The following is a 22,676-nucleotide window of genomic DNA, read 5'->3' as shown; positions in this document are numbered from 1 at the left end:
GACTACGATGAGGTTGTTTTCATCGTAGCGATGCTTAAAGTCGGTTCGGGTTGAACTAGCAATTAATACATATTTCAATCATGAGATATGAAACATGGATGATAAAAGGATTTCCATCTAATGGAAATGAAAGCTAGGACTTGTATATGATACAGTCCAAAGTAATTTGTCGATCCAGAGGATGCTAGTAGGTATGCAAACTTCAGAGTTCCAGCAATGGACAGAAGAGAGCAAAATGGAGTTGGAATCTTCGGGTTTTGATGAAATGGTCAAAGGGGTTTTGACTTCATCAATGGGTAACGAAGATGCTTGTAATTCAAGAAAGTAAGTGGGAGCGTAATAATATTTCTAAAAACCTTATGTGCTTGGCACATTGGTAATTGGAAATAAATTTCTTGACACAAATTAGGACTTCATTTGAAAATAGTTTTTCGATGAAGTGCTTAGGCTAAATAGCCTCAATATTAGGCATGATGATCTATGGAGATAGATTTACCTAATGGGGCTAAGCAATGAATACATATTGACAAGATGCTAAAACCTTTTAGCATTTAAAACGCCAAGGAGTGATTCTTGCCAAAGTCACATGGAAAGAGTTTTTGCAAGACTCGGTGTCCCAAAATACTGATGAGTAAAATACATGATGCAGATTCCACACACTTTTGTGTTTGGATTAATCATGTATTCCATGGTATGTAAAACAACCAGATATGTCCGATACTCCCATGGTGTTGCGAGTATGGATACTAAAGTGATCAAAGTACTGATCGTGGGACAACAGTGAAAGATGTCATTGAGTACTAGAGTAAGTACTGATGATATGTTTTCTTGCAAGCGGAGATCATGAAGAGTTCGTTGTAAAATGTTACATCGATAGTCTTCATCTTTTCACCGTGCGATTTTCGATTTAAGTTAAGGGTTTTGTGTAACACACATTGTGGTGGCACAGTTAGTTGGAATTTGTTCAAACTAGTTACTGTGGCAAATTCTATAACAAGGGCTAAGTATGTTGACGCTTTAGAAGCGACAAAGAAGATGTTGAATCATATAGTTCATTCATGAACTTAGTATAGTTCCAAGATGGCTTTTGACAATGGGACACTACTGCAGGTAGTTGCTCCAAAACTCAGTCTGAGGAATCCAGGTTTGACCTGTGATTCACATACATACAAAGCCAAGTCCACACAAAATATGAATTTTTTGAAAACGTGAAAACACGAGGACATGCAATGATACACACGGAACTGAAGTCGTCAGATCCGTTGGACATCAGGCTATACCACAAGCGAAGCATATTTACACCGGTGTGCCACAGGTGTAAAGTGCATTAGCATTAACTAGATTATTGACTCTAGTGCAAGTGGGAGTCTGTAGGAGATATGCCCTAGAGGCAATAATAAATGATATTATTTATCTCCGAGTTCATAATTATGTTTATGTTCCATGCTATAACTGCTATGGTTCTCGAGTCTGCAATAACCACGAGGCTCGGAGGAAGACTCATATGCACGTGTGGAATAATAAACGGTAAAATGTATTCCTAGTCTGGCCTCTAAGACTAGCTCAAGTGTTGCATGATGGTTATGTTTTCCTGATCATGGGCATGTCTATGTCAGCAACCTTGAGGGCACAATGTTAAGAGAACATTTGTGTTGAATCGACCCGGATTGATGTTATGCTATGAGATTCATTCGTCACAAGTTTATTGGTACATAACACAGAGATGGTTAACGTTTGCATGATTCCTTAGACCATGAGAGTATCGAGTTTCTTCATGCTTGCTTCATGAACTTTGGGGTTTGTTAAACGTCATCCGTAAATGGGTGGCTATTACGGCGGCTTACGGGTTCATGGAAAAGTGTGTCAAGTAACTTGATAGCTCAAGATTGGGATTTGCTCCTCCGACGATGGAGAGATATCTATGGGCCCTCTCGGTGTTACGGTATCCATCATCGTCTGGCCAGACACTTTGTGATTTGATCACGGGGATGCCGGAACACGATAACGAGAAAAGAGAACAATACCGGTAACGAGGTAACTAGCATAGTGGACAAGTTGTTGATCCACGGGAATGCCAACAAGTCTCACCTCGGGTATTTGTAACATATCGCGAAGCAACAGGAATAGCACACGGCAACTGGAGGTTCACTCGAATATTTATTCGTGTGGGTATAGGGGTCAATATGGGTGTCCACGGCTCCGATGTTGATCATTGATCGGAAGGGGTTCCGGGTCATGTCTATACTTCACCGAACCTATAGGGTCACACGCTTAAGGGTCATCTATCTGCTGAATACTAGACAGGGAGTCTGAGAGAAAATCACCGAAAAAGTTTCGGACACCGAAAAGTTTCGGACAGCGGAATCGTACCGCAGAGAGAGGTCATCGGATAAGTTTCGATGATACCGAAAAGTTGTTTCGGGATACACCATTAAGTCAAATTGGTTTCGGCACATGCCTGATAATTCTTGGAGGATGCCAGAATCATTCTGGAAGCTTTTTGGAATTTTCTGAGATAAAAACCGGAAATGTTCCGGAGCTGCCGGAGCCACTTCAGATGCGTTTCGCAGATGAAAATCACTAAAACCGGAATTGTTTCGGAACGCGTTGAAAATCATTTTAGTGGGTACTGGAAATGTTCTTAGCCCACATAAATATTTTCAGTTCGATCAGACGCTGAAAAATGTCGTCGTGAATAGTGAAAATCAGCTTTATGGTTACTTTATGGAAAGCCACCTTTTGGGGCTTTGCTCCAAAAGATCTTGGGGATGACATGGATGGATAGGAGCCATTTTTGGGGCCCCTCATGGGGGTGTGGCCGGCCACATGGGGTATCCCCCCTTGGGGACCCTCTAGTTCCTTGGTTTCACTCCTAGGTCCTTGTGGAAGGACTTCATTCATGTGCATTTTGGGTTTTTTGTGAAACTACCCTACCCCCTTGGGATTTCCTATAAATAGAGGTGGAGGGGCAGCCCTCCACACTCATCCCTTGCTCTCATACACATGCCATGCATTATCTGGCTTCTTCTCTCCCTCCCACGAAAAGAGTTTCGTAGAGCCGTAAGGCTGTCTGGGTTCCGGCAGGAACTAGTTCTGGACGGCGAAGCCCTGCCGGATAGATGACACCGTATGTGTGCAACTCTGTAGAGAGATCGTAGTTTCGGTCTTAGTTCGTGAGTGCCTCCCGAAGGGCTGTCCGTGTGACCGTCCGAGTTTCGAAGGTCCTCCCGAAGGGCTGTCCGAGTGACCGTTCGAGTTTCGAAGGTCCTCCCGAAGGGCTGTCCGCGACACCGTCCGGGGGGCTGTTCGACCGCCTCCCGGAGGGCTGTCTGAGGAGCAGATGAGGGTATACATCCTTGCGGTTGGGAGGTTGTAAATCCTAGCTGCGGGGATCTGCACCGCCGATCGTCATCGACTATACTTCCCGCTGCGCTACGAGTCGGTAACGAAAAAGATCAAACCATGTATGCAGTCTCCATAGTGGTCCTGGGCTGGTGCGTAGGTCGGAAAATTTTTGTTTTCTGCTGCGTTCCCCTACAGCCTGCTCCTGGGCAAAGGCCGGGGCGAAGGGCTTAGCCAGTCTATTGCCAAGATAGTACCTAATTAGCGCCCAGGGCTGAGCAACCCCTCCTCTCTTCTGCTCTTGTAATTACACTCTCCTGTTTTTTCTTCCCTATCTATCAATGATTGGAATGATACACAATTTTTTTAAAAAGAATGATATGCAATTTAGTCAAAAAAACAATCTGCATTTTTTGGGGGGCAAATATAATAATCTGCATGGCCTCCCTGAACGAGGAAACGCGTGGCCCGTTTATGCGTGTAAGCAACGCACTGGATCGGGAAGAACTAGGGATTCGAATTTCGAATTGGGGAAAAGTTTCGGTAGCTATCCTCCCATCCACCCACACAGCTATCCGATTACACCGGCCGAAGCCGCCATCCACTTTCCAGCCAAGTCAAAATAGAGAGAGCGAGCGAGCTATTTATCTATCGACCGTTAACACAGTTAATGGGTCGTCGTATAGTCCTTCAGCCACTTAGGTGGGTTCGCCTTGCACTTGGGCCGCTGGGCCGGGCCTTCAGCTTGATCGCTCGTTCCCGCGCTTGCGTCGCTTGCCGGAATTGCTACAGGGCCTTGATCGCGTGCCGCCAGCTCCTTCTGTTCTTCAGTAGCGGGGACGCACTTGGGGACGCTGACATCCCCCCTTCCTTGCGAACCGGCTTGACCCCAAGCCGGCGCACGAGGGAATTGTTGCTTCAGAGAGTCCAAATCTTCCCAGGTGGCAGCTTCAGGAGAACTCCCGCTCCATAGAATGAGGCCTTGTGCCACCGTCTTGTGACCTGCAACTCGAAACCGACGGTCCAATATACGTACAGGTACCTGAAGCAGGGCTGCAGGAGATGTCAACTGGTTTTGAACCGTCATGGCAGGAGGGATGAAACGCTTGAGCTGTGAAACATGGAACACTGGATGGATGCGGCTTGAGGTTGGAAGATCCAATTTATAAGCCACTTCACCTATCTTCTCCACAATCCTGTATGGTCCAAAGAACTTGAAGGAAAGCTTGTGATTGGCGCGTCTGACAACTAAAGATTGCACATACGACTGCAGTTTGAGGAACACCATATCATTCACAGCAAATTCTCGTTCAGTGCGTTTCTTATCTGCCTGATGCTTCATTCGCTGTTGCACACGGAGCAAGTGTTGCCTGACCGAGTCGATCACCAACTGACGTGAGTCTAACCAAAACTGAATGTCCACAGGAGCAATTGTATCAGACTCAGAAATCCCAAAGTATCTAGGCGTCTGGCCATGAATGATTTCAAAGGGAGATTTATTCAAAGCAGAATGCCAGTTATTGTTGTACCAGAACTCACATAGGGAGAGCCATTTACTCCATTTGGTAGGGTGAGCGCTGATAAAACACCTCAGAAAACACTCGATCTGCTGATTAACTCTTTCAGTCTGCCCGTCAGTCTCAGGGTGACAAGCTGTGCTCATGTTTAACTCAGCACCAGTATTGGAAATGAGAAACTTCCAGAAGGCACTTGTGAATATGGGATCTCTATCACAAATTATCAACCTGGGCATACCATGCAACTTATATACATTGTCCAGAAAGATTTCAGCAACTTTTTGGGCATTAAAAGGATGTGTGAGCCCCATAAAGTGACCATACTTGGAAAATTTGTCAATGACCACCAATATGCAGTTATACTGATAAGAGGAGGGAAGGCCTGAAATGAAATCCATAGATACTGTATCCCATGCTTTGGGGGGAACTGGAAGAGGTGATAAGAGCCCAGGGTACTGCACCCTTTCAGGTTTAGCTTGTTGGCAGGTCAGGCAAGACTGAACTTGAGTTTTGATGAAGTTCTTCATACCAATCCACCTGAATAGACGAAGAATCCTCTTATATGTAACAGGAAACCCAGAGTGACCCCCTACTGGACTGGCATGGAATGTAGTGAAAATTTTCAATTGCAAAGCAGAATCCTGGCCAACCCAAATGTTGTTCTTATAACGCATAATTCCTTGGTGCAGAGAATATGGTGGCTTAGAGTTAGGAGCAACAGCTAATTGTTGCAGTATAGCTTGAACTTGGGTGTCTTGACTGTAACTGACAACAATTTCCTGCAACCAAGTGGGTTGAGCACCAGAAATCTGATATACGTGGGTCCCATCAGAAGGCCTCCTAGATAAAGCATCAGCAGCAGTATTTGAAGTGCCCTGTTTATATTGGATAGTGTAGTTCAGACCCAACAACTTGGTCAAACATTTCTGCTGCCAAGGAGTGTGTAATCGTTGGTCTTGCAGATGAGCCAAGGCTCTTTTGTTCAGTCTTGATCACAAATGGTTGGACCTGCAGGTATGATCTCCATTGATCTACTGCTAGCAAAATAGCCAAGTACTCCTTCTCATAAACTGACAACCCTCTGTTTTTAACACCCAAAGCTTTACTGACATAAGCTACACAATGTCCTTGTTGCATTAATACAGCCCCAACACCATAGTCACATGCATCAGTTTCAACAGTGAATATTTTTGAAAAATCAGGTACAGCCAACACAGGAGCAGATGTGAGAGCTTGTTTGAGCACCATAAAAGCTTCTTCAGTAATGCTGGTCCACACAAATGTTGTCCCTTTTTTGAGGAGTCCAGTAAGGGTTTTGGCAATGATCCTATAGTGCTTGATGAACTTCCTATAGTAACCACTGAGTCCAAGGAAACCTCTGACCTCCTTAATATTGGTTGGAGTAGGCCAGTTCTGAACAGCTATTATTTTAGCAGGATCTGTAGATACCCCCTTAGCAGAAATAACATGTCCCAGATAAGCAATTTCCTGCTGAGAAAATGCACACTTGGACATTTTAACTTTCCATTCCTTTTCTTTCAGTATGGCCAGTACTTGTGCAACATGCTCCAAATGTTCTTTGAAAGTTTTGCTGAAAACTAATATATCATCAAAGAAACACAACACACACTTCCTGAGAAGAGGAGAAAGATCAAAGTTCATTGTCCCTTGGAATGTTGCTGGGGCCCCTGTTAAACCCATGGCAACCACAAGAAATTCAAAGTGGCCATGGTGTGTTTGAAAGGCAGTTTTATATTCTTCTCCTGGAGCTAGTCTGATTTGGTGAAAGCCAGCTTTAAGGTCCAACTTAGTAAACCATGATGCTCCAGCTAGTTCATCCAACAATTCATCTATAATTGGCACTGGATATTTGCTCTTCAGAGTAATTGCATTCAGATGTCTGAAATCTACAACTAATCTCCACTCTCCCTCCTCTTTTTTCTTGACCATAAGAACAGGAGAGGAAAATGGACTTTTGCTGGGCCTGATCATTCCCAATGACAAGAGTTCTTTAATTTGTGTTTCTAACTCATCTTTAAGCTGGGGTGCAATCCTGTATGGCCTGACAGAAACTGGTCTTGCACCTGGAATCAGTGGAATATGGTGTTCTTGCATTCTTCTAGGGGCAAGGCCAGTGGGGGCCTCAAACACTGTGTGAAACTTGTCCAAGAGAACCTGCATTTCTGGGCATATAGTTTGGTCAGCAGCACAGTGAATTATGGACAATGACACCACTGTCAGAGCAAATTCTGAAGGAAGAAGGCCCTGCAATGTTACTGAACTCCCTTGATGTCTGAAGGATAACCACTTCTGAACCCAGTCTACTTGCATAGGACTGTGCTGGGATAACCAATCCAGACCCAGGATTCCATCATATGAGGATAGAGGAAGTAATCTGAAATCAGAGGAAAACTGGATGTCACAGCAACTCCACTGACACTGTTTCAACATCTGAGAGCACTGCAAAGAAGTACCACCAGCCACAGTAACTGAAACTACAACTGTATCTTGCACATTCAAAAGAAGAGGAGCAAAAGCACTGTCGATGAAAGAGTGGGTGCTACCAGAGTCCACCAGGAAAACCAGTGAATGGTCCTGCAGCTGCACTTTCAACTGAAGTGAAGGAGCATTGGGATCCTTGCCAATTGCTGCTGGTGACAAGCGCATGCTATGAACTGAAACTGAATCATTGTCAGACAAGTCAGACTGAATATTATCCATGGCCTGTACATGATCAATTAGCTCCTGGACAAAATGTAACTGAACCGTGGATTGGCACACATGATCTCTAGACCATCGTTCCCCACAGACAAAACAAAGTCCTTTAGATTTGCGGTAGGCACGAAGAGCAGACCATTTATCATCAGAAGAGGAAGTTTTCGGTGTTTCAGACTGTCGCTTATCTTCAGTCTGACGAGGTTTGGGGGGAGGAGGGAGTGGGTGCGGTCCAGACTTCATACCATGGAAATTGTTGAGTGGTGTAACCCCTTCCCCTAGCTCCTCATGCAACAACGCCAGATCATAAGCAGTGTCGAGATCCTTTGGTTTCAGGAGAGCGACAACAACACGAACGCCCGGTTTTAGGCCATCCAGGAACCGCGTGTTGTAATGCAGATGATTAGGGGCCTCCTCATACGCTGATAACTGGTCATACAAGTCAGCAAACCTATCAAAATAATCAGCAACAGTACTAGTTTGTGCAATACGAAATAACTGTCGAAGCAGAGTCTGGTGCTGATTCCTGCCGAAGCGACTCTGTAAACTGCAGCAAAATTCAGACCAATTGGCATGAGGGGATCTGCGGTGCGCGGACTCTAACCAACGAGCTGCTGCTCCCTCGAACTGCGATGTTACCGGTGAAACCGATCTATGCTGAGGAGTACACCAGAGTCTAAACTGATCCTCACGGCGAGACTGCCACAGCCGCGGATTCGTGCCGTCAAAACGAGGAAGATCAGCCCGAATGCCAAATGAAAATGCATCAGCAGAATCTGGGGGAGTCGAATCATGGACAGTAGAGAAACGAGCATGGAAATTTGGATCACGCGCACCTCTGACCGGAGGAGGGACATAAGTATTATGTGCCTTCCCCCGGTGTTCCTGGTCGATGCCAAGGGAGTCGGAAGCAGTACCGCGACCACTCGCAGCCAATGGGGACGACGAGGTCTCGACGCGCCCTGGTTGTTCCTTCGGCCACTCGCTGCGGAGCTGCTCGAGCTCGAGGTTGATCTCGTCGCGCACGCCGTCGACCCGCGCCGACAGCAGCCCATCGAGCGTGGTCGTGTTCGCTTGAATCAGCTTGTCGACGGCGAGGAGGAGATTCTCGCCGTGCTCCTTGAAGCGCCGGTCCAAATCGGCGGTGAAGTCCGCCCGCAGGAGCGCGTAGACGCCGCGCCCGTCCTCGGACGGCTTATCCATCGCCTCCGCTCGTCGCCGATCACGCCACCGTGTCCCATGGTGGTGCCGCGGCAGCTCCAGGACCGCCGAATCTGATACCAACTGTAAGCAACGCACTGGATCGGGAAGAACTAGGCATTCGAATTTCGAATTGGGGAAAAGTTTCGGTAGCTATCCTCCCATCCACCCACACAGCTATCCGATTACACCGGCCGAAGCCGTCATCCACTTTCCAGCCAAGTCAAAACAGAGAGAGCGAGCGAGCTATTTATCTATCGACCGTTAACACAGTTAACGGGCCGTCGTATAGTCCTTCAGCCACTTAGGTGGGTTCCCCTTGCGCTTGGGCCGCTGGGCCGGGCCTTCAGCTTGCGTCTCTTGCCGGAATTGCCACGGGGCCTTGATCGCGTGCCGCCAGCTCCTTCTGTTCTTCAGTAGCGGGGACGCACTTGGGGACGCTGACAACGCGTGGGCCGCTCGTGCGAAAACCCTCGGGCCTCTGCCCATTCCCGCCCCTCCTCCGCCCAAACGTTTGGCTAAAAAACAAGGGAAAAATTCCCCACCCGCAAACGGCGATGCGTTGCGATGGAGGCCGCCGCCGACGACCTCCTCGCCGCCCTCTCCACCCCTTCTCCCCGCACCTGCTCGCCGCCAGCCCTCCTAACAACCCCACCCCCGACGCGGCCGTCGTCCGCCCCCTCGCCAAGCGGTTCCTCCCGTTCCTCCCCCGCGCGCTCCAGCTCCTCCCGCCGCTCCTCCGCCAGAACCCTAGCTCGGCCTCGGCCGCCGACGAGCTGCTCGAGATCTACGGCCTCGTCCTCGACTGCCTGGCCGCCATCTCGCCGGGAAGCCCTACTTCGTGCTGCTCCACCGCGGCCGCTTCGTGTGCTGCCTCCAGTCGCGCGGCCACTACGCGCGCGCCAAGGCGGAGGCCGCCGCCACCCTCGACGCCCTCCGCCGCGCGCTCTCGCTGACCCCCGCGAGTGCTGCTTCACACCTCCCCGAGCCTGCAGGCGTTGCAGGGGAGGACCCTGAAATCACCACACTCGCGGTTGAGCTCACCGTGTGCCTTGCTAACTGTGTCAGCAAGGGCAAGGTGAAGGATGCCGCACCGTATCAACGTGTCCTCCTCCTTGTTGAGCAGCTCCGCCCATGGCTCCGGTGCCTCTGCTAACTCTGCATTTTTCTTCTTTGCTGAACTAAATAAGGCATGCCTATATGGTGTGTGACTATGTCCGTTTGCAGGGTTCTGACTGAGGAGTCCAGCAGGAACAAGTATCTCACTCTGCTTGTGGATGCACTGAGCCGCTGTGCCGTTTTCCTGGCTGCCGAGTCTCCATTTTTCAATGAAAAGCTTGTACGCAAATTCTGTGTTGCAACCTTAGGGAAGGCACAATGATTGATCGCTTGCCCGCTGTACGTGCACTAGCAAATTAATTAATTGCGATTGGAACTCAACTGATATAATTTAATTCTATTGATTTGTTAATAACGGCTTACTGTTTATTCTGGTTGAAGGTTGCACACAAGATCTGCTCTTCTGTAGATTTGAGTTGGGGAGGGAGCATACATCTTTTGCTTGGTGTGTTGAAGACTGCTGTTTCACATATCAAGGTAAATCCCACTGGAACATGTTGCATTTCACTCAAATTCACAAGAACATTAATTAAACTGCATCAAGTTTAACAGTAAAAGTTGGGGTTACTCGACTATGCCATATGAATGAATGTGAAGCTGGAAAATGGTTCACATAATTCAGAAGCACATTAATCAGCAGTGAGGCTCGGTTTGTGGTTGCTCAACTGTTTCGTGCTGTGCTTATTTAATTCTGTGGAAAATTAGACACACAACAAGGCAAATGCGGGTCAAACAAATACTAAAATGAACAAAAACGGATTGGGAAAACGGTATCATGATAATCCACCGCAGTACCAATCAAACCTCAAGTTTAGCAGTAAAAGCAACGAAAAAAATAGCGCGCTACAAAATATAGCGAGGCCCTTCTCCAAATGCTACACAAGTTATAGCGTGCTAATAGCGTGCTATATTTCAAAATAGCATTTGCAAAATTTTTTAAATATATCTAGAAATAAAGTATTTAAGCAACTAAATTTTTGCTAGGAGCAAGCAATATATGCATAAGAGCCAAATCTAGGACATAAAAATTGTAAGTCTCAAACAGTTTCAAGATAAAAAGAGTGAGAAGGGTAGTGGTCGTGGGTTGGTTTTGGCTTGCTGGGCCTGCTGGGCTGTGGTTGTTTAAATTTTGCATGGTCTGCACGTTAAAACGTGTAACGCTACAACGTTATAGCGTGTGTAGCGCGCTAATTACGCAATTAGCGCCGTAGCGGCCGATTTTGCCAAAATGTAACGTCTCCCTTCCCAATATGCTATAACCGCGCTATAACGGCGAAATAGCGTGCTATTTTTTTCGTTGAGTAAAAGTGGTGGCTTGAAAAATCGCATGAACATGAAGCTGGAAGTATAGTTCATAATCTTATCAAAATTTATACTAGTAGTGTGATTTTTTTTTTCCAAAGGGGGAGCCTTGGGGCAGCGGTAAAGTTGTTGCCTTTGACCATGAGGTCACGGGTTTGACCATGTAGGGAAAGGCTGCATACAAAAGAACCAAAGTGGTCGGACCCTTCCCCGGACCCTGCGTAAGCGGGAGCTATGTGCACCGGGCCGCACTTTTTAGTGTGATTCCTTGTTTTGGAGATGCACAGGTGTGATTCAAAGTGAATAGGGCTTATCAGTAGCTCAAATTTTTAAATCTATCTTAGTAAACTTTGTTACTATTTTTCTCATGTATGAATGTGAAGCTAGAAAATGGTTCCTAAATTTTCAAAATTCAAATTATTAGTGGGACTCGTTGCTTTGGAGATGTGTGTGATTAAAAGTCGAATAAGGCTTATCAATAGTTGGACTTTGTAAATCTATCTTGCTAAACATTGTTTCCTACCTATGGTTTACACTTCTTTGGACACCACATTTATTCCTTAATTTATACTGGATTATCAAATCGTGCTCAAGAAACTGTTCATGTCCGTCAAGTATAGTAAATTCCGTGCAAGGTATTTACATTTTTGGTTGCTTAAACCACATAGAGCTCCACTTCCCTGTGACCGAGAAATTTCACGCAGATAAAACATGTTGTCTTTCACATAATTCAGAAGCGCATTAATCTGCCTAAGGCTCAGTTTGCGATTGCTGAACTGTTCCGTGCTGTGATTATTTAATGCTGTGGAAAATTAGACACACAAGTAGACAAAGGCGGGTCAAACAAACACTAAAATGAACAAAAACGGGTTGGGAAAACTGTATTATGATAATCCACCGCAGTACCAATCGCAAATCAAAGTTTAGCAGTAAATATGGTGACTTGACAAAATCACATGAACATGAAGCTGGAAGTATAGTTCATAATCCTATCAAACTTTATACCATTAGTGTGATTCCTTGTTTTGGCGCAGCGGTAAAGCTGTTGCCTGGAAACAGCCTCTTGCAGAAATGCAGGAAACGCTGCGTACAAAAGACCCAAAGTGGTCGGATCCTTTCCTGGACCCCGCACAAGCGGGAGCTATGTCCACCGGGCTGCCCTTTTTAGTGTGATTCCTTGTTTTGTAAGGGAAGCCTTGCGACCATGAGGTCATGGGTTCAAGTCATGGAAACAGCCTTTTGCGGAAATGTAAGGAAAGGTTGCGTACAAAAGCTCAAAGTGGCCGGACCCATTCCCCGGACTCTGTGCAAGCGGGAGTTTCATGCACCGGGCTGTCCTTTTTAGTGTGATTCCTTGTTTGGAGATGCAAATGTGTGATTCTTAGTGACACGGCTTGTCAGTAGCTTAACTTTGTAAATCTATCTTAGTAAACATTGTTATTATTTTCCACCTATGGTTTACATTTCTCTATTGAGAAATAGAGTGCCCTTGTTCATAATGTAGGCCTGTTAGACTTGCACCATATGAATACCTTACTGTGAGCCTGTGGTACTTAGGCCCCCTTCTTTTGGTATTTTGCTTATGGAGAAGCAAGCTTTCGGTGGGGAGAAGCTCACAAAAACTGATATTCCCCTTCTTTTGGGCTTATGAGATGTGTAATGTCTACTTTGCCCCTGAGTCTATTATATGAACTTATCTGCAAGTGAAATGCATTTTGTATTTCTTTTTTTGACGGTGCTACGGCGGGCTTACGCCGGCCCGAACCATTTTCATTGTAGATAAGAGTAAGATACAACACGTCGGATACAACAGAAGCATCCAACACACACAAGAAGACACAAGGAACCACAGAAGGAGAATCAGAAAAGAGCTAGGACAAACAGCCAACACCAAGAACTTAGCACCCAACACCACTAGCTGGACCGAGAAGAGCGGAAGCAAGCTTTCTAGAATTAGTCGAAAGGAGATCCATCACCGAGAGGACGTAGAGAAGAAGTCGCTTGCTGCCCCGCGAGCACTCAGCACCTTGAAGAGCTAGGAACTCGCAACCACCATCGAAGGGCATCCCATTGCCTAGCCACGTCGCAGCAAAGAGAGCCACAGACCGTGCCGAAGGGCAATGTTCCACCGAGACAGCCCTGCACCTCCTCTAGGCCACACCATGGCCACCATCACAAATAGAGAACCAGGGCACTGTGCAAGGCAACAAAACCTCAAACGTCGTCGAAGGGCACTGAACACCGAGACCTCATCGCCATCACGAGCCCCCAAGAGATAGGTCAACAACCATCAGCACCAAGATGACCAAGGGATTGGTCGCCGCCACAGATCACTTCCACCGCCACCACCCTACACACCAACAACCCAACAACCACTCCAACCCAAACATCAAGCTACCAACCGCGGATCCGTGGCTCCCAAAAACAACGCCCCCAAGGAGGAGAAACGACGTCAAGACGCCGTCGTTGTTCGATCCATAGATGGATCTAAGGCTTTCGCCCGGGGTACACAATTGAGCAGGCAACGATAGCTTCCCGATGACGCCTTCATGAAGGGGAGCGGCGTCCGTAGACGTTGCCGACAAGGTCGACACAAGGCTTTCACCTGAAGCATCCCGTCCCAGTCATCTCCATCGAAGCTAGCAGCTGAGCCCCGCAGCCCGAGACCTCCCTGCCCTCGTACCAGTCCACGGCGAGCGTCCCCACTAGGACTAGCACGAGGCTCCAATGACACCGAAGCTCACCTCGAGCACCTGCACAGCCGGAGTCAAGTTGGTGCCGACTACCACCCGCATACAGGCCCTTGCCGCTGGCCACACCCCACCACCGCCGTAGTCAGACCCCGTCAGCAGCATCCACCGCCGACCCCCTGGTCGTGGCCACGGCACCGCCGGCTGGCCAAGCAAGCAGTTAGAAAGCCAGATCCGGATGCCATGGAGCACCCCAGACCTTCATGGCTGCACACCAGCACATCCAAGCAGCCCATGCAGCCACACCTTGCTGGTCACCACCTCCACCTGTGCCTTTCGCCACCTGCAAGCTCGACGCCGTGCCAGACCGGCTCGCTGCACGCCCTGGATCCAGATCCAGACACCAGGTCTTCCGGTCGCCGCGTCGCTGTTGCAGCGTCACCCGCCACCGCCCTGCCTCCACCACCACCCGGCAGCACGCGCCGAGCGAGACCGCCGCCAACCACCGGCAGATGCGCCGCCGGCCCTGCGCCACACGTGGCCGCGCCTCGCCACCAGGACGGAGGGAGAGACGCCCCGCCGCCGCCGTCCCTGGGACCTGCGCGAGCTTTGCCGGCGGGAACCTCTGGCGGCGGCGAGACGGGAAGGGGCGGGGGGAGGACCTGTGGTGGCGCTAGGGTTTGGCCCCCGAGTCGCTAGAGCCAGGCGACGCGGGGGAGGGGGGGGGGGGGGGTTGTGTGTGTGGGGAATGCATTTTGTATTTCTACTACGATAGGTTGTAATTATCATCAGCTCCGAGCCTACGACTAACGGTATAAAATTTGTTTAGTTCGAAGATGCCCGCCATCCTAGTGCTTTTTGTTAAGTAGTCAACAACAAAATTGCTAAGATGTCAAGCTAGTAGATTTCAGGATTTGCCCTCTGAATCTATTACAACAGTTAGACATCATGTGCTAATGCTAACTTCTCAACATTTATCAGACATCCAGAAAGAAAGCATTATTTTCTTTTTGCCTCATGGGAATGTTGAGGCGTAATTGGATAAGTCAATCTCAACCCAGGAATCAGAGCACTAGTACCATAGGCACTAGATAGTCAATTGTAATTGAAAAAGATACTAATTCACATGTTCACGCCCGCCGGCTGAGCGGCTGCGGCTGCACAACAGAAGCAACAGCGTACGTCGTGCTCCAGGATGGGAAGTGAGTCAGCGACACCCTGTGCTGCGACGCGATCACACGGAGGAGGCAGCGCCGGTGGAGGGGTGCAGCAGATCGTCCGTCCTGGGAGGCCGCGCACTACCCGCCCACATGGAAAATTGAATGAAGAGCATGTGGGGAGGCTACCGGTGATGTGGGGCGGTGGTAGGGGAACGGGAGGAACCCTAGAAGCGAGACAGGATGGTAGAGACCAGTTGATGTGTTCGTGAAAGAAAGACGGAAAATGATTCGTGTAGTTTGGTGGTGGCAGTTTGGACGTGAATAGCTCAAACAGTAGGGGTAACGAGATATACCTCTTTGTTTCTAACCCAAAAAGCTCGGAAAGCTGGCATTTTTTTGCTTCTTCGGCCAGCCCAAATTGCACTTCGGACTAGGCCGGCGGTGGGGAGAAGCAACCTATAAGCAAGTGTAGAAGCCCAAAAGAAGGGGCTTATTTTGGTGGTGATACTGAATGTGCTAGACGCCTTGGAGCACCAGATGTTGTTCAAGAGTCCTTATTCAGTTTGTCGTTCTATCTTGAAGCAGTCTATCTCATTGTGATTTCTGATGGCCTTCAGGATTATTTTCACCAAAAATACATTGTTAACTGTTGTAATATCATGTAAAAAAATTAGGCCGACTCACTGAAGGTTGTAAATGGAAGAATCTACTACTGGCCTAACCCTAATTACAGAAAAGTAGATAAAAGTAAAAGACAATATTCTTCTCTGCTTTATTGAGAGGGGTCGGCCCCTTTATATAATAGACAAGACTTCGCTAACAAGCTAGAAATCTATTCAAACTCTAATACAATCTCTAAACTGACTGGACACTTTCCTAACAAAGATGCTTAATCAACTAGGACTCTAATTAAGGGATAAGACTCCACGGTTGATGGACTGGTCCACATAACATCTCTCCCTTCCTTGAAAAACAGCTTGCCCGCAAGCTGTAGGTTGTCACTTGCCTCCCAGGGGACCTTGGGTGCTACCAGATGTGGAGCTATCTTGTTCATAGTCATCTGCCTAGATGAAGAAGAGTCGCGTGCACCGGTGACCCCGAACATAAATCTCGCCGAAGTTGAAGCAAAGACCTTGGTGACAATGTTCTGCTAACTCAGCTGGAGTGAGGCGCCGAACCATGGTGGGGTTGGCTCTGGAGTGGTTGATGGCAGAACATGTGCTTGTGGCGCTAGCGGGGAAGGTATTGTAGCTGTGTTGACCGCAGGAAGATCGGAGGGGCACAAAAGCCCTATAGGACCAAAAGGCTGGTGTGGTGTCGTTGTTGGAGGGGCATGCCGCTGCTCATAGGCCTTGGCGAAGGAGTGGCGGGTGGAGGCCAGATGGCCGTTGAAGTTCGACGTCAACACGAAGACCATCGGGCAGCCCTGCTGTGTATAGAAACCGTTGTTGGGATGGTGTTAATGGCTCATTGTTGCGACACATGAGCGCTAGAAACTTGCTGGTGTATTCAACAACCGAGGAAGTGAATGGCAGACGTGCTAACTCGCCCAAAGGATTGACACGGAGTGACGGCCCAAACTGAACATGGCAAGCTTCCTTAAACTGCTCCCATGTCGGCATGCCGAAATCGCGCTCGAGCTGTAAGTACCAGAACTGAGCATCATTGGTGAGGTGGTACGCTGTAGTCCAGACCTTGTCAGCTTCAGCCGTATGCTGTCCACCGAAAAACTGCTCACACCTATGGAGCCAACCAAGAGGATCGACCGAACCATCATAGTAGGGAAGTCTACCTTGTGAAAGCGAGGCACGCCTAAACCAGAACCTGAGTCGAGGTGATTGTTAGGTAGGGGCGGAAAGGAGGTGGTGGGCGGGGTGGATCCATAGATGGGTTGTGTAGGGGGGCATGGCCATAGCGGCATATGAATCGGTTGGCAGGTGGAGACATGAAGGCGGTAGAGGCGGCGGTGAAAATCCGCTACCGTTGCTGATGGTAGGGTTGCTGCTGCTGATGGTAGGTGGGTAGCAACATTGGGGTGAGATTTGGGCTGTAGGGTGAGGGTGCCAAGTGGCCCAGATTGATATTAAGGGGGTGGATGTGGCTAGTAAGGAGATTGTTGAAGGTGGTAAAAGGGTGCTGGTTGGCAGCAAAAGTGGGGGTGGTGGCGGTGGGCAATCTGCCCGGCGTGTGGAGGTCCGACGGCGGTGGCGGCAGCAATTCCCGCGCTGGAGATGGGTACACCAAAGGTGCTTGTTGGCGAGTGCGCGGGGGGGGGGGGGGGGGGGCACCAGGGCCGAGTCTTCACTGGGGGGGGGGGGGGGGGGGAGGGCCTGGCCCGTGGAGGGGACGTCAGGGGCGGCGGCTGCATCCATGGAATCTGGAGGTGGGGGCAGGGCCGGCAGCCGTTGCTCGAGCACCGTCAAGCGTTGCACCAGCCCGGCGAGGAGCACCTGGTCCTCCGCTCGTTGGAGTGCGAAGGCCTCCAATTGCTTCGTGATGATCTTCATCTGCTCCGCAACCTCGATCTTGATTTCTTTGTCCGCCATCGTGGATGGATCTGATACCAAATTGGAAGAATCTACTACTGACATAACCCTAATTACAGAAAGTAGATAAAAGTAAACGACAATATTTTTCTCTGCTTTATTGAGAGGGGTCGGCCCCTTTATATAATAGACAAGACCGGGCTAACAAGCCGGAAATCTATTCAAACTCTAATACAATCTCTAAACTGACTGGACTCTTTCCTGACAAAGATGCTTAATCAAATCAACTAGGACTAAGGGATAAGACTCCACGTTTGATGGGCTGGTCCACATAACAGTAAACAAGTTCCTGTAATTTTTAGCATATTTTTCTCAGAACTTTGTTTCTTCAAATAGGAATGTACATGCTCGTGCTTGACCTTCAGAACTACTTTATAAACCAGGTGATTCTTTTTCTGAGGTACATTCTGCACTATTTTTAGCATTGCTTGATATTAATGCATACCATACAGTGCCATTGTTATTTTTGACTAATTTATTTTCTTCCAAATTATAGATTTCCTCGGCCATCGCCTCAGTTCTCCAACTACCGGATTACGCTTCACTACACAGCAAACAGAGAGCGAAGGTCACCTCAGTACATAAGCGTAATCCGGTTATAACATTGAATTTTCTGAAGAATGAAGAGAATCTACAAACTTTGAACACTGCACTTGACACAGTAGCACGGATTTTCTGTATCACCGATCGCAAATCTAATCAACATGATAGTTTGGGGAATATGCAAGTTGTCCAACTGACGCTGGGCATCCCAATAAGAAACACACCTATAGTTATTTTCAGTCACATGAGCATATTTATTTTGTGGCATATCTTGATTCTTTGGAGTTCCTTTGCAAGATACTAGTCCAATATGCATATGCAGTTTGAAAGAACTTCTCTGATGGAAAAACATTCCCCAATTTGGGAAACATGAGTTGTGTCTTAATGGCACTAGATCAATTCATTGATTCTAGCTTTGTTGCTTATAGGTAAAGCCTATAAAATCATAAGTATTGTCGCTGCAACGAGTGATTTCTGATTTTGCAAGATGTTCTTTTTTGTGTGCTGTAACAGTTGTACCAAAAGGTCTGAACAAGAGAATGAGAGACTGCATAAACAACGTGGAACCTTACTGATAGCCCTAGTTTCAGCGATCAAAATTTCCTTTGTGATCAACGAGGCTATCCAGGTACTTAAGTTGCTTGTCCTATACTTATATTGAATCTTATTAGTTTGAACAGAAGACCATTTAGTCATTTACAGCTGGGTGCTATGACATGCATTACATAATCCCTTGATTCAGCCTGTTGTTGTATCACTTATGAGTATCATCATTTTGTTGCATGTATAAATCATTATGAATATTTTTTTTGTGTATATCCCTATACCAATGCCATTTGTGGAGAATTGATGTTTAAATAACCAATTTACTATTTTCTAATACCATTGTTATTACGAATGCATTTCGCTTTCATAATCCAGAAGAGTTTGTCTTCTATCAATTGTGCCATTTCAAGTGCACGGATAAAGCTTGATGATCTCAAATTTTTAGCCTCTTCTATTAGTAATATTGGCGTGACACTTTATAATATTGGACATCTTGAAAAGGTACCCTTCTGAGGTGCTGGTCTATTACTTAAATTTCCTCTTAACTATGGACTTTTATGCGATTGACCATTGAAACTGCTTCAGGCACCAAAGGCAGCAGAACTATGCTGTCAGACAACATGGGCACACGCCAGACTTCCTTACTATAGACTATCAACAAGAACAGAAGGTCACATCATTACTGAGGATCTACCAAAGGATACACTGAAGGGTATTATAGATGCATTTGCAAGGATAGCAAATATGGTTGACATTCTCCATAGATGTGGCTCAAAAGCGGCGCAAGATATTATTGTCAAGAGCCTGTCTCAATTGTTGGTTTTTGGTGACACATCTGATTATCACAAAAGCTATTTGGTTCTGACCGAGTTATGGGTGAAGGTATTGACATAAAAAAACTAGAGAAACTATCCCGCTTCAAACACTTTGTTCATGTGGTTTCATTTATTTTCTTATGCAAACTTTAGATAACACTTCAAGATTTTGAAGATGACCAACGTGTGGATAGTGCTCCTCTTCTCTACCACTCTCTTATGGCCTGCTCGTCTCCCTTGCCAATGAAGTTAATAGGCTTAATCGTAGAGCAGGTATCAGATTATGTTTTGTTAAGATTAACAATTATTTTGATCTCATTATGATGTGAAGTGTTTTGGACGCGCTTTGGTTTTTGCAGGAATTATTAGCATATGGAGAAAGGGAATCTCGTGTGACCTAGCTCTGTGCAAATATGCAAAATAGAATAATAAATATTTTCTTGAATGAAATATATTGTTCAAAAGAATATTATCTGGACAGATCAAAGGTTTTAGTCAGGCAGGCATGTATACTCCGTGCGTCTGGGTGCAAAACATAAACTGCTGTTTAGAGTCCTTGTTTGAAGCCGTATCTTTACTGGTAAGCGCCCCCACTCCCATCCCTACTGTCCCCTTCCTGTCTTGTTTTCTTACATCAAACCAGCAAGGCATCTTACCGGATTCCTCTCGAGGGAATGCAATTGTGATCCATGAACTAGCTATTGCATACTGCCTGCAGTCACTATGTGCCCACGAAGCCAATCATGGCGGCAAGGTAACTGCTTGTATATTAGCTAATTGTGCCAATCATGCACATTGTGCCCATATCAATTGCTTGTACAGTCACTTCTATATTAGCTACACCATGCCTTTGCTTTGTTTGCTTATGGTTATTTGTTTTTTCGAATAGGTAATCCTTGATGATGCTAGGAGTGTTGTTAGGTTGTGGTCGAAGATGGGTACTTTGCATCATTGTTCTCCTGGTGTGGTCTTTCAACAGCCATCAGAAACCCTTGTACCACTTCTTTGTTCTCTCGTTGATTTGCTGGCGATGAAGGTAAGGCCATGCTAAAAACTATTAGGTTCAATAAGATGCAACGGCTAGCTTTTAGCAAGATAATTATGTGCTTTTACTTTATATCAGGGCTGCTTTGAGCTTCAGTTTGAGCAGTGCAAGCTTATCATAATGATATGGAAGCAAGAAAACTTACCCCTAGAAAAGTTATTCTCCATGTTATTTATCAATGGACGCCTTAATCATGCATGTTGTCATCTCCCAATGGACCAGAAATTTGTTTCTTATGTGGCACAGAATCTTGGTGTTGATTGCCACAGTATGATATTTTGGAGAAACTGTTTCAAAGAAGATTACCCTTCTCTTACTATCTTGCTTCAGCGGTTGTGGCCAGTTGATTTCTTTTCTCAATCATCTGGACACTCCTTTGGAAATCAGTTAGGTTTTAATGCTAGTGTTGATGAGATTCATAAAGTTGCATCATCTCTGGTTTCTGAAGTAAGTCCTGTTACTTGCATTGCGGTAATGCAGCATGCATTGTCTTTTTAGTTTATGATGCATTATGTATTGGTTGATTTTGCAGGGTCCTTTGAGTAATCAATCAACCTATTTGGCTGGCTGTATATACTATGATTTGTCAGAAAGACTTCTGTCAAGAGGACAAATCTCCAGGTAATCTGTTTCTCTCTCGTCAATTTACCTTGGTGGAAAATCTCCAGTTATTATGAAATTTGCTTGACTGTGGCACTGCTCTATAGTTTAGCCTCCCTGTAATTAGAACACCCTTTGTTGTATTTTTGCAGGCCATTTCATATGGAACAGAAGCCCTCCAATTGCGCAAGAAGCTCCTGAAAAAGAAGTTCAAATTTAATTTGGGCAAATTTGTAAGCGGGCAACACTGGTGCGCGTCGGTCCTAAACAAACGTTTTTTTTACCCCTGTCCGTGACGGCATTTGGAACCGTCATCAAGTGAGTGTGTGCAATAGGGTGTCCTTCCCACATGACCCAGAAATCATCAGGGATATGCCCTTCTGGGACCCAGGCTGGGGCCGTGTGCGATCGGGCGAGGCATCGAAATCCAATCATTTCCGTAGGTATGTACATCCCACACGGTGAATCTCAGAAATCATTTCCGTAGGTATGTACATCCCACACGGTGAATGCCAGAAATCATTTCCGTAGGTATGTACATCCCACACGGTAATTCGAGAAAATCATTTCCGTAGGTATGTATATCCCACACGGTGAATCCCAAAAAAACATTTCCGTTCGTATGTATATCACACACAGTCAACCCAAGGAATATGTTTCCGTTCTTATGTACATCTCACATAGTCAATTCAGGGAAAACGTTTCCGTTTGGACGTAAATCCCACGCAGTTTTATGTGTAGGCTCGTGTCTGAAAGGTGTAACGATCACACACGGTCTTCCTTGGTTAACTGTTTGCTTTTATCAACTATATCACACACGATTTGATGAAGAAAACTGTGTGGCATTGGGCTATCCATCGCAAACGCTTTTACTGCTAGAACCGTCAGCAAAGGTCCATGACACATTTAGCAGGTTTATTAGTTTACAATTAATAATTCCAGTATTACGCAAATTCACATTTCATATCGAACAGCTGTTTGCCAATTTCATATCAGGCACATAAATATATTATAACATCACAGTACGGTAGCTACATGAAAACAACATAGTACAACATATAGCTAATTAAACTTCATAAGAACAATATATTCATTTCCTTAATCGAGATCATCCAGGCTCGTCTTATCCACCTCGGCTTTCAGTTTAGTAAGAACCCGTTTTGCACGGGCCAACTGGGAAAGTGCCTCCTCCTTCGCCAACACCATCTTAGCAAAGTCTGATTTTAAAAATCTGAGCTCATTCTCCACCTTCACCTTTTTATCCCACATCTTGAAATATGCTTCAGTGTTGACAAGACTTCCTTTAAGCTTACGTGTGTTCACTTTCTCATACATGCTCCAGAGCTTCGTTAGGCACATCTTCAAAGACTCTGGCCACTCTTGATCAACTCACTCCAAGTAAGAACACTTTCGTTCATCCTATAATATTTAAAACTAGATCAGTAACAATTGTTGGGGAAATGAGTTTATAGCAACATAGAAAAACATCAATGCTTGTTTTGAAAGACTGAAGAAATATGTTAATTATGACATATC

At 46.4% G+C, this 22,676-nt stretch overlaps 1 protein-coding gene and 1 long non-coding RNA gene across 2 annotated transcripts; one reads left to right on the top strand and one right to left on the bottom strand.

Moving 5' to 3' along the window:
- Positions 1–3,869: 3,869 nt before the first annotated feature.
- LOC141041852 (uncharacterized) lies at positions 3,870–8,998 on the bottom strand. The gene is made up of 2 exons (XM_073509365.1): positions 7,424–8,998; positions 3,870–7,254 (listed from the first exon to the last, which is right to left on the bottom strand). The coding sequence occupies exons 1-2, from the start codon at positions 8,775–8,777 to the stop codon at positions 7,181–7,183; spliced, it is 1,428 nt and encodes a 475-aa protein (XP_073365466.1). The 5' UTR covers positions 8,778–8,998; the 3' UTR covers positions 3,870–7,180.
- Positions 8,999–20,388: 11,390 nt separating this feature from the next.
- On the top strand, positions 20,389–21,767 carry LOC120973871 (uncharacterized). The gene is made up of 3 exons (XR_012203614.1): positions 20,389–20,531; positions 20,619–20,987; positions 21,073–21,767. It is a non-coding gene; the product is annotated as an uncharacterized lncRNA (long non-coding RNA).
- The last annotated feature ends 909 nt before the right edge of the window (positions 21,768–22,676 follow it).

The sequence above is a fragment of the Aegilops tauschii genome, chromosome 2 (genome assembly GCF_002575655.3).
Source record: "Aegilops tauschii subsp. strangulata cultivar AL8/78 chromosome 2, Aet v6.0, whole genome shotgun sequence".
Taxonomy (NCBI): domain Eukaryota; kingdom Viridiplantae; phylum Streptophyta; class Magnoliopsida; order Poales; family Poaceae; genus Aegilops; species Aegilops tauschii.
This window is presented reverse-complemented; position numbering and strand designations above follow the sequence as displayed.

Bases quoted from the DNA above. Each gene is read 5' to 3' on its own strand.
- LOC141041852 (XM_073509365.1), bottom strand. From the start codon at position 8,777: ATGGATAAGCCGTCCGAGGACGGGCGCGGCGTCTACGCGCTCCTGCGG. The intron at 7,255-7,423 runs GTAGCACCCACT...CTCTGATTTCAG, and splicing joins GGTTTTCCTGGTGGACTCTG to ATTACTTCCTCTATCCTCAT.